We start from the raw sequence: 15158 nt of genomic DNA, 5'->3' as shown, positions 1-15158 counted from the left end.
CTTCTGAGAAAAAATTCAAAACAAAATTATATATGTACTTATTGAGTGCATAAAGCAACATAAAAAACAAGATTCATCTTTATGTTGTTCTGGATTTTATTCTCTCTCTCTCTCTCTCTCTCTCTCACACACACACACACACACACACACACACACTGAGCTGAACCAACATAAACATGGTTAAATAAGATTCATGCACTTGATCTGGTCTATTCTGACGCATCTCAAATGTGAATACTTAAGTCGGGTCTCAAATGTGAAAACTTAAGTCGACAGTTAACACATTAACCCCTGGTAACGAGTTTAAGTGGCAGGAGGTAGTAGCCTACTGCCGAGCTCTGTAGCGTCAAGGTCATGTATGATACACTAAAGTGGGTGGTATTATAGAAAGATAGACAGATGTAGCTCTACAATGATAAAAAAAAATGTGGAATTTCTAGTTGGATTACAAAATACTGAGGGAAAAACCTCATTTTTTGGACCCGATTTTTTTCTAAGTAAAATTAGCCAGTGGTCGGAATCCCATTTTGTGTCCGGATTTTAGACTTTTTGGTCTCAGATCTAAGGCAAACCGGTATGAACTGCAAACAGACAGATGAACCTTTGCAAAAAAATAGGATAATATGGGCTTTTGGAATAAAGAGTGGTCTCGATAATAAAAAAAATAATCCAATCTTTACTCTTCTGCTCATGCGCGAGCCAAATAACCAATGAAAAACGATGTTTCTAACACAACTAGGCAGTATGTTTTTGGAAGATCACCTGGAAGTTGGTGTTTGAGGATGTATTCAGAAATAGCTTTCAAAATGTGTTTCCTACTCGAATTTCAGACGAAAACGACAAAAACCTCTAGGGGTTAATGTGTTAACATCAAGAGATTGTTTCGATTATTTTAACATGTTAAATGCACGAGTAAATATTGTTTCTTGCTTGTTTCATTTTTGGTTCTAATGGTACTTTTAATACATTACTGTCTGCACCTTGTTGAGAAACTGTGAGCTGTGTGATTTTTCGAAGGTCACTCTGTGCCAGCCGACTTGGTCTTGCCTGGGTGAGTATCGAACCCTCAACTCTTTGATTACAAGTCTGATGCTCAACTAACTGAGCTATCATAACTCCCAGACATTTTATCGCAGCATTCCAAAACAGAAATTTTGTTCTAGTTGGAACTGAATACATCTGGATGTCTTCCAGGTTTATTTTGAGTAGTAAACTGCAGTTGATACGATAACCTGTCTTTCTTTCATTTATTTATTTTAGAGTCTTTTTTGTTTGTTTTTAACGCAAATCATATTTTTCAAATATTCAAATATTTCATAAGTTTACACGAACATAAACATCAACAGTCGACACAGTAACTCCCGGTACTTCAGAAGGCCATATCTTGAAACCTGCACCCCCAAAAATTCACGTTGGGGGAAAAAAGGCATATAATTATGTTCCCTTACACAGTGCTCAGTTTATTTTATTCCATTTCAAAGTTTCAAGAAGATTACAGGCAAAGTTATCAATTGTATTTTCTTCCTTTTAGATAATACAAACTGGGAACAAAATACTAACATAGGCATTAGAAAAATAAAAATATTGCAAAGACTTTCTTACGTAAAGCTACTGTGGTTAAGATTAAGCGTCTACTGAACTAAATGCAACATAACTGTCTTTTAATGGCAGTGAAATGTCTATCAGAAACACCCATTGCTTGACCTTTGTATCTGTATCCGGTTTATTCACACGTACTGATGGATTATTCACACCAGCCAATGGTTATACATCACAATGAGTACCGGGTGGGAAGCCACTTTAGCTCAGACGGTACAGCATCAGGTTCATAATCAAAAGGTCATGGGTTCAATACCAAAAATAGGCCGTCTGCCTCAGTGTCCTTGAGAGAGCCACATACCGCCCATTTTCTAGGAAAGAACAGCCAATGTGTTAAATCTGCCATTAAAACCAGCCACAAAAAAAGCAGACCGTGGATCGTAATTGTGTCAATGTGACCAACTTTACATTTTATTATGAATTTGTTTTACTTTATGCGTATGATGTCTGTGTTGAGACAATTTTATTTTTTGTTTTACCCGCTTTGGAGAGAAACAGGTTTACCGGTATGATGTGTTCAGTAAGATAATGTGTTACCGTGGAAACGTATCGAAGTTTGAGTGTTACCTCAGAAATGGGTACGAGTATGATGCTTGTGTTGTGACAATTTTCTTTTTTGTTTTACCCGCTTTAAGAAAAACAGACATATCAGGTTAACCTCCATGCCCATCAAACATACAGTACATATAATGTATATCCCTATCTCTGTCCATCTTGTTTATTGTAAACACATCTTTTTTAAGTACGTTTCAGATACAGTAGTCAAACTTGGTTGATAACTTATTGCTTTTTATGAACATTTTCCACATAGGCTTCTTTCTCATCCAAGTGCAAGCCATCAACAAAGTTCAGTTTAGTTATGCGATGCAGAACTAATGTTTTGGTACAGAAATAAGAAAACATTTCTCTTCTTACAATCACAATGACCTCTGGATTTTGATCCCCAAGATCGATATGTTATTTTGCTATCCCAAATGCAAGCAATTCATAAAGACTGGTAACTGAAGGCCGTGGAGAACTCAAATTATTATTCAGACAAAAAATATTGAACACAGACAACATCACAACATAACACACTCTGCCATAATGGTGGGTGTATAAAACAAAGAAAAGCATCAGAAATGCACATTTTGGTCTTGTTTGGTTTGGCTGGGCTAAGCCTGTTTTAAGTTATTTGGCCAAGAGGCACTTCTGAGTGCCAACATTAAAACTATTTTAACTGTTTCATTTTGTGTATCAGAGACAAACAAAACTATCTTCCAAAACACACTCACATTCATTTCTTAAATGACCACGTAAACATAGGATTGTTAAGTTCAGGTTATTAACCATAACTTCAGTGACCACAATGGTCTGAATACATAATCACTATCCCGCGAAAACATCTGTTCATGGGCACCCATGTACATTTATAGTGGTAATTATGATGGTTTAAACATGTTATGGACTTAAGTCATTTTTAAATGAAGTTTTAAAAACATTTTTTTTTTAAAATTGACGTTCTATTGGGGATCAAATCCAGAAACCTGTGCTGAAATCCATCACACTAACAAGCCGGGCCATCGCTCCTCTTCAGAATGGGTTCATAGATACTTACGTCAACTACTTGGTGCATCTTGTCAAGTTTCAATTATAATATTGTCTTGAAGTTAAAACATCAGCAAGAAGCCCAAGTGGGCCTGGTATCGCCAACCTAGGTAGTTGCTGTGTCACCCTGTGAATGCAAATTCACACACATATTGTTGGAACACACGGTTGCTGATGTAGTCTATTAAAACCCCAATGCCGTTTATGATAAATTTCGCCATTCTTCCAATCTGACGAGTTTGGACGGATGAAAATGATCTGTTATAAAGCTATCTGTCATAAAAGGTTATTTGAAATAATCAAGATGTTAGGTTTAAACGACGTTCAAATATTCAGTTTAGAATAAACAGGTGCCTCTCCTTCATTCACTCAACGAAGTCGCTCGTCATTCAGATCTTTCTCCAAAAGTAGTGATGTGATGCAATCAACAAATTCCGTTTGTGACTAATCTAATAACAACATTTCTTTGTGGCGCACAAATCGATTAGAGAGACAACAAAGAGAGGTAACGAAAAGAGGCAAGCCCGCTGCTTTTAAGCGGATCCAAGAAGAAAAAGTGTGCACTGGATAAAAATAAGACTCGGGTGAATAGTGTAATAAATTTGGAATGTGTGCATTTGGTTACAGCGCCCCGCTTTAAGGAATTCTTAGATTTTTTTGATTACTTGTCTGATTATCGGAATTCGGGGAAATGAAACTATTCCTCAGCCCAAAATAATTAGCCAATTACTAGGAGCAACATCACGAAGTGTTAGTGAGTTTCCATGATGCCTTGGTTCACTAGTAGTGAATTCAGGTCAAAACCGAATGAGTGTCCCGGAAATACAATAGTCCCTATTAAAGTCTAGTGGTGTACATTCGTGGTGTGACTGCAGTCGCAGTATTTACAGTAGGAAACCGCTAAATTACACAAAGGAATAAATAAGCGGGTACTCGGCTGATACCGTTTATGTCGCCATGGTGGCAAATATGATGTAGTTGTACTGGCGAAATGTGCCTGGAAACCATGGATTGACTGGCCTAAGGTGGCGTAGTTAAAATAGTTCCCTGTGTTAGGGGATAGTTGTATAATTTCTACGGCGTGAACTGAAGGCGGTATGGAAACCTAACGAAGAGAAACCATGCAGATGTGCGGTTGATATATATCTGGCAGGTTGTGAGATCTGTGGTCTTGTAATGATTAGAGTAAAATTTATGTATATAATGGACATGTCGGGCTTTCTAATTTACAACTTAAGTTGTATAGAAGTCTTTGGAAATCGGGGGTAAACTTGTGACTTCTAGCGGGAATCGCACCAGGGTTTGATACCGCTCAGTCATGCAAATACCCCCTGGCTTGTAACACTATTAATGATCATCTGTGGTACTTTTAAGCATGAACTTGGACTGAAGACAATCCGACATGTATGGTATTGACTTTTTATGTTTACAATGGTGCTGTCACTAAATCTTGTATTGTCGCCGATCAACATCGAAATAATTTGTACACGTGAAAAATGGGAGGGTTTCTCAGTCGAGGCAGAAATTACTTGGCTCATAATATGAAGTAACCTCAATATTATCTTGTTTTAATGAACCAAACAATGTTTAAGAACCAATTTCTTTCAAGATTCAGTATTATTCAGATGATTTGACATGCACGTTTTGTACGTAACGGCGGCATTGGGATTTTAATGTTGGTGTCATTTATCTTTCTTACACCGAGCGTGCGTGCGTGCGTGTGTGTGTGTGTGTGAGAGAGAGAGAGAGAGACAGGCATGTAGCAAGATGTCCCACCCAGTCACATTATCCTGACAACAGGCCGACCAGTCCTAACACTAACCTCTTAATGATGAGCGCCAAGCGAGACAGCTGTTAGTACCATTTTTGTAAGTCTTTGGTAAGACTCGACCGGGGATCGAACTCACGACCTCCCGCATCCGAGGCGGACGCTCTAACCACTAAGCCACCGGAGCAGTTCGTGTGTGTGTGTGTGTGTGTGTGTGTATGTGTGTGTGTGTGTGTGTGTGTGAGATAAATATCTTTGCATAAAAAGAACAAGCCATTGATGCAATCAGCATTCTCTAGTGACGCTAGCCCTGCCTCCGGGGACTATGCCCCGATTCTTAGCTTTGAAACTATTCATAGCCCCTACCTTAAAGTCTGAAATTTACTTTGTATTATAAGAGGAGTTAGGTAATCTCTGCAATCAGCGTGGATTTCTAGGTCTGTCTTTTGTGGCCCCAGCTCTGTAGTCGTAACTTGGAAACACTGAAATCATCACCCAAAGGAGCTGCTGTGGCCCAATATTTAGTGCACTGTAATCATAGCCAGAAGGTTCGGGCTTTTATTCCTACCTTCTGATCAGTATGGATGCTCATTAATATACATTGATCTTGTACAATCCAACAGAGATATTTTTGATAAAGCATACATAACAAATATATCAGTCAGAACAGAAATATGGCCTCTAAGAGTGTTCACAAGCTCCACTAATCGCGCGTGTGTGTGTTTAATAGCCTCTAAGCAAAATAATGGCTTTATAGTACAAATTAACTGTAGTTCTAATAAAGTATTTTATGAAGAAATGATCAAAAAGCTTAAGGAAGATAAACCATTTAAAGTAAATGTAACAATGAATTACTACAAAATTAAAGGCAAAGTTGTTAAAATTTTGTACAATAATATGATAACAAATATAAAATCCTACAAAACTAGGGTCAAACTTTATTACATTAACCACATTCTCTCCAAAGTCCAAGATTTTAAAGTGTTGTACATAACCATATAGTTTATAAATTGAGTTAACATTACAACAACAAAAATTCTCACAATGTAGATAACTGCCAGATACAAGATCACTTCATTAATATTTGCAGATGTCACTCGTAACTGAAGTAACCTGAGAATCTTGATGATACAAGCTTTGATCTGATCAGAAATATGGTCTCTAGTGTTCACAAAATCAGAAGCAACATCACCTCATTAATACGCACATGTCACTCCTAACTTAACTCAGCTGAGGTCATGATGATACAAGTTTTTCTCATCCATGCGACAGAGAAATCTAGCTGTTATGCGACCCTTACGTTTCTTGTCCCAGTCCGGTCGTCTCAGTCATGGTGTCCACATGCTAGGAACTTTTATTTAAAAGAAACCCGCTGGCCTCTGCAGTTCCTGACACAGTGACAGTTGTTGGAGGGTTTAACGCCATTTTTCAGCACACGATAGGCTAAACATGGCGGCCAGTATTAATGGTGGAGGAAGAACCCGGGAAAACCCCGGAAAGAACCACCGACCCACGAGAAGCTACTGGTAAGCTTTCTCACATACCCAATTAGCCGAATCCGAGACTCAAACCCACGCAGACAGAGGTGAGATGACAGTGATCGTAACGGAAAGCGCTTTAGACCACTCGGCCACTCGGGACCCCGACACAGTGACAGAGTTGTTATAAAATTGAACAACATCTATATATATATATATATATATATATATATATATATATATATATATATATATATATATATATATATATATATATAACAAAAAGAAATTCACTCATAAAGCAATTTAAGGTCTTTCCAACTTTGAGAGCACACCATACAAAACATTTTGAGAGAAACATACATACCCACACGAAGTTGAGCTATTTATTATAATGCTAGAAACTACACACATCATGACGAATTATATCCTACCTGTAATTGGTAAATTTTCGGGTCAGTAGATGTAAGTATTAATTAGCCTTAAATACTTCGACTGAAACGAATTAGGTACTTTTAATTAGATTCAATGACGATGACCTGACGATTTACCGAGTTACAGAGAGGATAAAATTGGCGATGTTGTGTGGAACGAACTATAAAAGAAAACACTGTTCCAGACACATATGCAATACACACCACATACTACAAAAATCCAGACTCTCTCTAAAGCATCCGCAAAGCCGGCAACAACCAGATATTTGTTATGCAAGACCTGCGCTCTTCAAACTTTGTTAAACACCCCCAACCAGCACCTGTAGAATCAAGCATCATAAACAAATAAAAATTCCTGCACCTACCAATCGGAGTGGTTCATTCATCAGTCTAAATGCTAATCCAAAATATTTCCATGTAGGATATCACTGTACCAGTAATAGCAATACTTGCCATATTTCCAGGACAGAAAATATAAATTTCCAAAAATATAATGAATTAGACATCTCCTCACAGTCATTACACAATTTGTTAAAGCTCTGTACTTTATCCAACAGTTGCCTGCCATAGAACCTTTTACAAATTAGAACTCATGAAAGTTAAAAGTTATCTGTAGAAAAGATATTAACTACTTATTGTTCTTTTCATATCACATCCGTTGATTAAATATGATAATACAATAATACTATCAAATTATGTTTATTTTGCATTCTTCTCATGCGTAAAACTTGTGTAGAGTCAACTAGGCACCCCAACGCCCTCATTAACATTCGTATTAATGGGCGTTTACAAAAATAAAAACATATGACTCAAAACGATCATGATGCAATTCTTGCAACACTAACTATTATAACTTTTTTGTTGATTTGTTTTTTTCTAAGCGCAGAAAAATATAATTAGATTCTACTTAGATAATTATTCAGATATCCATAAAAGACAATAAAACCTGATCACCTTTATACAGAGTGAGTGGCATCTGTTAACTATATTCCAAAAGTCAAGTTATTTTAATTTAAATGGACAAAATTTGGGTTAGAAAAATATTCTATGTATGTGTTTATACCAAGACAAGGAAAACCCAGTCGCTGGGTTACAATGTCTTCCCCCTCACTGGAATTTCCTTGCCTCGTTGCAAACCCCAGCATAGATACTCTTAATATACCGAATATGATAAGAAATAAAGCATCCAGAATATTCACAATCACGTGGTTGGCAGACGGACAACATAATTTAAGACGGATGAAGGATATAAGGCTATACCCTGCTTGATCATTGAACTGGTCAACTAAAATAATTGTCTTTAAAGTTCTTAAAATAGTAAATGTGCACATGCATGTCTCTGTGTGTGCGTGTGCGAGACTCCCACATATATATCCGTAAACCAAATTTACTAAACGGCATAACAAAAGTCGTGACTGAGGTTGTGACTGCTAGAAAAGGCAGGGGATTCTAGAGTTCAGTCAGCTGTTAGTTTTAAACTTCAGACTCCCAGTCCAAAAAGTATGTTAAGAGCCTACATGAAAAAAGTTTCCTATGAAATTTAGTATAATTCTAAAAGAAATTTTTGAGAATTATGCTTTTTTGATTAATGTGTGTGTGTTTTGGATTGTTAATGTAGCTTTAACATGTAGCATGATGTCGCAGCCAGTCACATTATCCAGACTCCAGGCCAATCAGTCCTAACACTAACCTCTTAATGCTGGGCGCCTAGCGAGGCAGCTGTTAGTTCCATTTTTATAATTCTCTGGTATGACTCAGCCGGGGTTCGAACCCACGACTTCCTGCATCTGAGGCGGACGCTTTAACCAATAGGCCATCGAAGCGGTCTATTTGGATTAATAGTGACTATATTTTATGGTAGATCAGCAGTATGTTCATAAGGACACCACCACCACCCCATATGTGTTTCCTATTGCACTGGTTTTATAATCAGGGTAGACAGGTCATAATAATTATTGTACCTCAATTTAATAGCTCTCATTGGCAGCATACTTTCTGCCAAATTTTTGGTCAAAATTTGCTGAGCTTTAAGATGTTGTTTACAGGTTTTTTGTCTTTTTAGTAATGGGAGCCATATCTGCAAGTTGGTAAGAGTTCTACTAATCATGTTGAGTACGTTTTGTGAAGTTAATGGCAGATCACTGGTATCAAGTTTTTAATCCTCTATGCTTTCAAACGGGTGAGCTTTAAACTGGGTAGTACTAAATTCATCTTATTGTGGACATTAAACTGAAGACCTTCATCATCTTTGTAACTTAAAAAACTTTTCTGTTCATTATATGGTCCTCAAACTCTATGAATTTCCCAACTAGATGCAGGTTGACTGCAAGTTTTGAAAATTTCAGTGTAACCCTAGTTTCCCTCCCACCAAATCACAACAAAGCATCTCAAATCACTGACCACATGAAGCCTAATACATTGGCACATGGGCCACATCACTGAAACCTTTTCAAACAGCAAAAGTGGCTTCACAAACAAATGGAAATAAGAAGTAAACAATGTAACAATCACATTTTTATTTTTAAAATGTCTAGCTGGGAAGAACAAATTAGAATTATTTTAAAAATTCCGTGTGTCATTGCGGGCCGCGTGTTTGAGATCCCTGATCTAAGAAGTATTATAAAAAATACATCTTTGGTACAGTTCTTAAACAGACAAAAGATATGTATGTCACAATGACCTAGAGAATAGGGGTTTAAAAGGTTAAAAAAAAGGACATCGCCAAAAGATGTCATCAATGGTGTAAAATCGAAGACCTATGAATGCATCTTAGCAGTGATTTCTCCACAAGTTTCATGTGCGGGGGAATCCAACCTTGAACATTTTCACAAGAAGGGATTTTTAGTCTGTTAATCTATAGGTGGGGGTCGGTTTTATGAGATCAATATCAATGAATGCCACCCCTACCCCAATTGTGTATTTCAACTATAGTGTGTCTGATAAACCTTTAATAAATAAAGTTAAAAATTACGTAAGTTAATCTTTATTATCAGCACAGTTGCAGTCATGGTGTATGACATTGTCACCACGTGGTCCAGTAGAACTGCATGCATTAGGTTGCATCAGTATACTTGTGGCTATATGATTCCAACTACTGGCAAAATTTTAAAAATGTAAAATTGAACAACTGGACAAATCTTTCAAAAGATGAACCCTCTGGAATAAATGTAAGTAAAGGATAAAATGACAATATTATGTTAAAATTCTGTTAAATGTTTATAAAATAAAGATAAAGGTAATACATATAAAATCCTTAGTTCATACGGTCAAAATTATTCATATAAACTGCATTTCTTCACAACTTCCACAATTTTCGTCTCCAGACCTTCATTATACAGTTTTTTAATCAAAATAATCTACTTCAAGCTTACTGGGTGGAATTCAACACACTCAACAAGAAAGTGTTCCACTGTCAGTGGACTTTAGCAGGGTATGCATAATCCTTTAAGAGGTATGCAGGAGTCAGGTATATGTGTCCAATACAACATCGACACAGTTCCACCTCATCTCTATAATTTGTTCTATATGAAAAATGTCACTCTCCAATGCTGGGTTCACTTGCTTATTTTTCATCACTCATATTTTGCTAACTATGACAGACATACTGATATATACAATATTATAAGCCAGTATATGGGATAATCCATTGACAAACGGGTAATTACTGGGCAGCCTTGGCTGCTTTATCTGTCTCTCATTACCCTTTATATCAATGTGACGAGGCTGTCAACTGGACTGAATACTTTTTTTCAGATTGTATAAGAATGCCACATTTCAATAATATGTGGAATATTAATATGTTCTCAAACTTAAGCTTTCACAAGAATTTTGATGTGGAAAGAGAATAAAACAAGATTTGTTTTTTGAACAGTCTGAATGTAGTTCAAAGCTACGTGGGGCTGTAATTAAAATTTCTGCGGTAAAAGTGGAGTCTTCATCAGGTCACTGGCTTGAGCTAGTACCATGGGGTGTTGCAATGGCATAAACACATTGGTCTGCATCTTTCAAACTGTCAATGTGTGTGTGATTTTTATTTTTAACATAGCTTTAACAATTTTATAGTCATATCACTACGGTGTCTGCAGCGTGGCAGTTAATAGTAATGATGTGCAGACAGAAAGCATCATGTCCCACCCAGTCACATTATCTTGACACCAGGCTGACCAGTTCTAACTCTAACCTGTTAATGCTGAGCATGAAGCGAGGCAGCTGCAAGTACCATTTTGATGTCTTTGGTATGACTCAACTGAGTTTCAAACCCGCAACCTTCTGCATCTGAGGCAAACGCTCTAACTAGTAGGCCACCTGAGCGGTCTTCAAACTGTCTTTATACAGGGACATATGGCTACATGATAATAGTAATAGAAGAGACATTATGCTGAAACTACAGAATGAAACCAACTGCAAAACCTCAGCTGTATTGTAGAAGAAGCCATTTTGAATTTCATTCATGAAAATGAATCTATCACACAACATGATCAGATGACAAAATATGTTATAGTGTATATGAAAACTAAAGTATTGATTCATTAAAAGTAGAATCAAAACTACTTTCAGTTAACAAAGTATTTCTTAGCTTGAGTTTAACTGACCTATTTAGTCTATATACTTCTGGAAATTGATAATGGTCTGCATTATTAAATTGCTGCACAAAAATTAGGTACTGTTTGATTGTCTGCTTTCACTCAAATAGGGAAATCTGTCTGTGTTGTAAATCCAAACAACTACATAGCTTAAGAAAAGGTTTCACCACTTAATCACAGCAAAGTAATCCAGTAAATGCCTAATTATGGCAAAAAGTCATGTTATATACAGGTAAAACCTGTTATAACACAATGCTCAGGGTCCAAAGAATAACACTGCAATATAAGTGGGATGTCGTTAACAAATTTTTCAAAAAACGTCCCCATAGAAAATGTACATTGAAATTTCAATGTTATTAGTTTTAAATTTCCTTTTGATCATATAATCTGATAAGGATACGAATAATTTGCTTTTTCGAGAGCACGTATTTAGGATGTTAAAAAGAGAGGTCAGATTAAATTAAATAATGGAAGCCATGCTGCCATCATTTTATAAGCGGACTCACATTATAATAAATCATGTTATAACAGGTTTTACCTGTACATAGATAATTTTGGGGTTTTAACCCCAGGGTTAAAGTCTTGTGGTAGGGTGGGAAGAGCAGGTCTGGGGTTTGTGGTAGCAAGATGAGGTCTGTGATGGCAAGCCACTGAAGCAGCAATATTTCATACTGCTTTCAATCACCTTCAGACACCATCTTAAAAAATTGGTTAAGGGTATTTTTTGATAGCATACCATGTACTTTCTTCAGGATTATTTTTGCAACCAGACCTAGGGAGAACTGCAAACTACATGATGATGATTGTGAATGAGTTGTCTGAACAATTCATGACAATGCTAAATCAAACATGCGAAGTTTATGAAAATCAGGAAGACTACAAAACGTTGATGATGCAGCTTATCCTAACAGTATTGCTAACTAATTAAGTTCAAATGGGAAGAGACAGCATATGGCAGAATGAGATTGTGTTGTACAGCAGTTTATCCAATGGTTTATACAATGTGTGTACATAATCCATCAAGGAGTTTAGGAAATGAAAGAAATTCAAACATTTTAACACTAACCTTAACAAACATGTTCTTCCATTGTGCCCTCGACTCCAAAGCCAAAGTGGCAAACATACATGCCAACAAAATGAACTTTCTTAAGTGCATAATGATTCATCAAAAGCGTGAATAAAGTCCTTCAAGCTGTGCAAAAAATATAAGCAAATGAAACAAGTTATCCTTGCACTGCAGCAATACCGAAAGGATGAAGGAAACACATTACATTAACAATTATGCAAAGAATAGTTTTGTTTCTGATAAGCTCAAAGCTATGCAACCATGTGATAAACTGATGTCTGTAACCGGTACATTTGTAAGAAATAAATCTTCAATTATACACCACTTAATTGATTTCTTTACTTGTTTCCCTCTGATACATAAAATAATTACCAATGAATGCATCAAGGATATAAAACTGTCAAAAAGATATATTCACTGAATTATCCCCTTCATGATAATGAATGTATTATTATACTAATTAAAATTTCTTTACATGTTCAGGGTTCAAAATTAGTGGTAATTCACCAGTCCAAAACTAGTAAACACACAAGCAGTTTTCATAATTTCAATAGCTCAATGGCTAGTTGTCGCCAGTCAACTTGTGATGAAGGACTGGTGAAGATTCAGTGGACAAGTAAATTTATCAATCTAATAGTCATTCTGGCTGCAAAGAAATGTCAAATTCTAGGCCTGTATATTTCTTCTTTCTTTTCTGCATTTTGCTGAAATCAGTTAACTAGACATAAGTTTAGATGGACCAAGACATCTTACTATGTTAGGCATTAATGGGGACACAACATATTTTTAAAAAATCAGTATAGATTATCTTGCGTTTTCTAAAAATAACTGCATCTAAATGAATTACTAGATATTTGCAAGAACCAACCAAATCACAACTGTCGGCTTTGTCATCATATGTTAAAGTCAAGATGCTGTACTATTTTCTGTTTAGACTTATTACAGATTTCTATTTAATGCAAGTCACATTCTTCAATGGACAGTAAATGTACAAGAAAAAAATATTATTTTCTAAGGGATAAAACGGGACACAACAAAAACTGACTGGTTAAATTAGTATGGATACCTTAAATTTCTATGCATTATTTCAGTAACTTGAAATACATACCTCAGCCATCACAAGTACTGCAGACTGACCCTTTGCATGAAGGACATTGGTGACCATGTAGCGCAAGGCAACAACACATTTGCCCTTAGGTTGAAAATGTCCATTCTCAGCAGTGTAATATCCATAATCTAAAAGTAATTAGCAAACACTTCAAATTAAAATTTCACAAACACACATTTATATGATCAGGGCTTACAAGATTTCCCTCAGCTCTGGCAGACATTTTGAGGCTCCTTCCTCCCCCAACCACTACTGAAAAAAATTTCAGCCACCTTTTTATGGAAAGATAATAAGTATGCTTTTATATACTGAATTAATTATACAGCCAACAGCCCTTTTGCTTTAAAAAGATCTGGAGCATATTCAGAATGCTTACCCATCAGCTTTAGGTCTATGCCAGATATGTTAAATTTCAAAAACTAACATCATTAAGATTATAACAATATATACAGGGCAAAAAAGAATTTAAGTCAGTTTGCCCAGGGCTGAATGGAAAACTGAAATTGCCCTATGGAGAATTTGAGCTTGCAACAAAATATCACCAATGAAGTAAAACAATATAGTGAAATAAATAAAGTATATGTTTTAATGAAATTTCATTATATCAGTATCTATGTTACAAATATAGAACTTTTGTTTTCACCTTAAAACAATACGTTAATAACTGAAGTTATTATAACAGATACATGTAAATACTAGATATAGACACATATGCAGATAAGGAAAGAAAGGAAGGGTTAGAAGGCAGAGATAGAAGAGCAATGACAGACTTGTGTAAAAATAGATACAGTACATGGATATTTTAAGAGTGATGTTTACGTAAAAAAAAAAAAATGAAAGATTAAGCAGCCAATAGCAAAAGAACTGTGTTAACTTAATTTTAATCATGTTGTAATGCATCATAAAATCTTTCTTTATCTACATTTCCATTTAAAGTTCAATGGATCATGCAGATTTTAGTATCAAATCCAGTATAAAAAAAAGGTAAAACCTAGTCCCCCACTGACAAATTCCAGTATTAATAAGTTCCATCTCTGCCTATGCGATTTTCTAGCAAGTGTTGTGTCCAATCACGTCTACTTCTGCTTCCACAACATTTCACCTTGAAATCAGTGGCAAGTCAACTTTTGAGAATGATTTGGGAACACATTTTTTTTGCTGTTCTTATGAGTTGAATGCCATTTTTTTAGCACATGATAGGCTATACAGGGTGGTGGGTATAAGCAGTAGCATACTTTAAGGGGGGGGGGATGGGGCAATTGCCCCAGACACCAAAAGGTTTTGGGGTGTCAAAAGAAAATCCCGGGAAAAACCAGGAAGCTACTGGCAAGCTTTTACACACACACACACACACACACACACACTGGCCAAGCCTGAGACTTGAACCCATGCAGAGGTAAGAGAGCAGTGATCAGTAAGGCGAACCCATTAGACCACTTGCCCACCCATGATCCCCATATTTTTGAATCCAGTGATTTTTTTTTCCCACACACATTGATGATACATACATATTTTGAGTAAATATGTGTGTGTGT

General features: G+C 36.2%; 1 protein-coding gene across 2 annotated transcripts in view; it reads right to left on the bottom strand.

The window, feature by feature from the left end:
* LOC149808172 (uncharacterized) overlaps positions 1–15158 on the bottom strand; it is a 138849-nt gene that overhangs the window by 85270 nt on the left and 38421 nt on the right. For both annotated transcript variants that reach the window (XM_089974064.1, XM_089974073.1), the window contains exon 3: positions 13624–13751. In XM_089974064.1, the coding sequence (XP_089830190.1) occupies positions 13624–13751 (128 nt within the window). The remainder of the gene's footprint in view (positions 1–13623; positions 13752–15158) is intronic.

This window comes from Sinohyriopsis cumingii, chromosome 1 (genome assembly GCF_028554795.1).
Source record: "Sinohyriopsis cumingii isolate HCF-2022 chromosome 1, ASM2855479v2, whole genome shotgun sequence".
NCBI lineage: Eukaryota > Metazoa > Mollusca > Bivalvia > Unionida > Unionidae > Sinohyriopsis > Sinohyriopsis cumingii.
The sequence above is the reverse complement of the archived record's forward strand: the minus strand, read 5'-3'. Positions and strand labels throughout refer to the sequence as shown.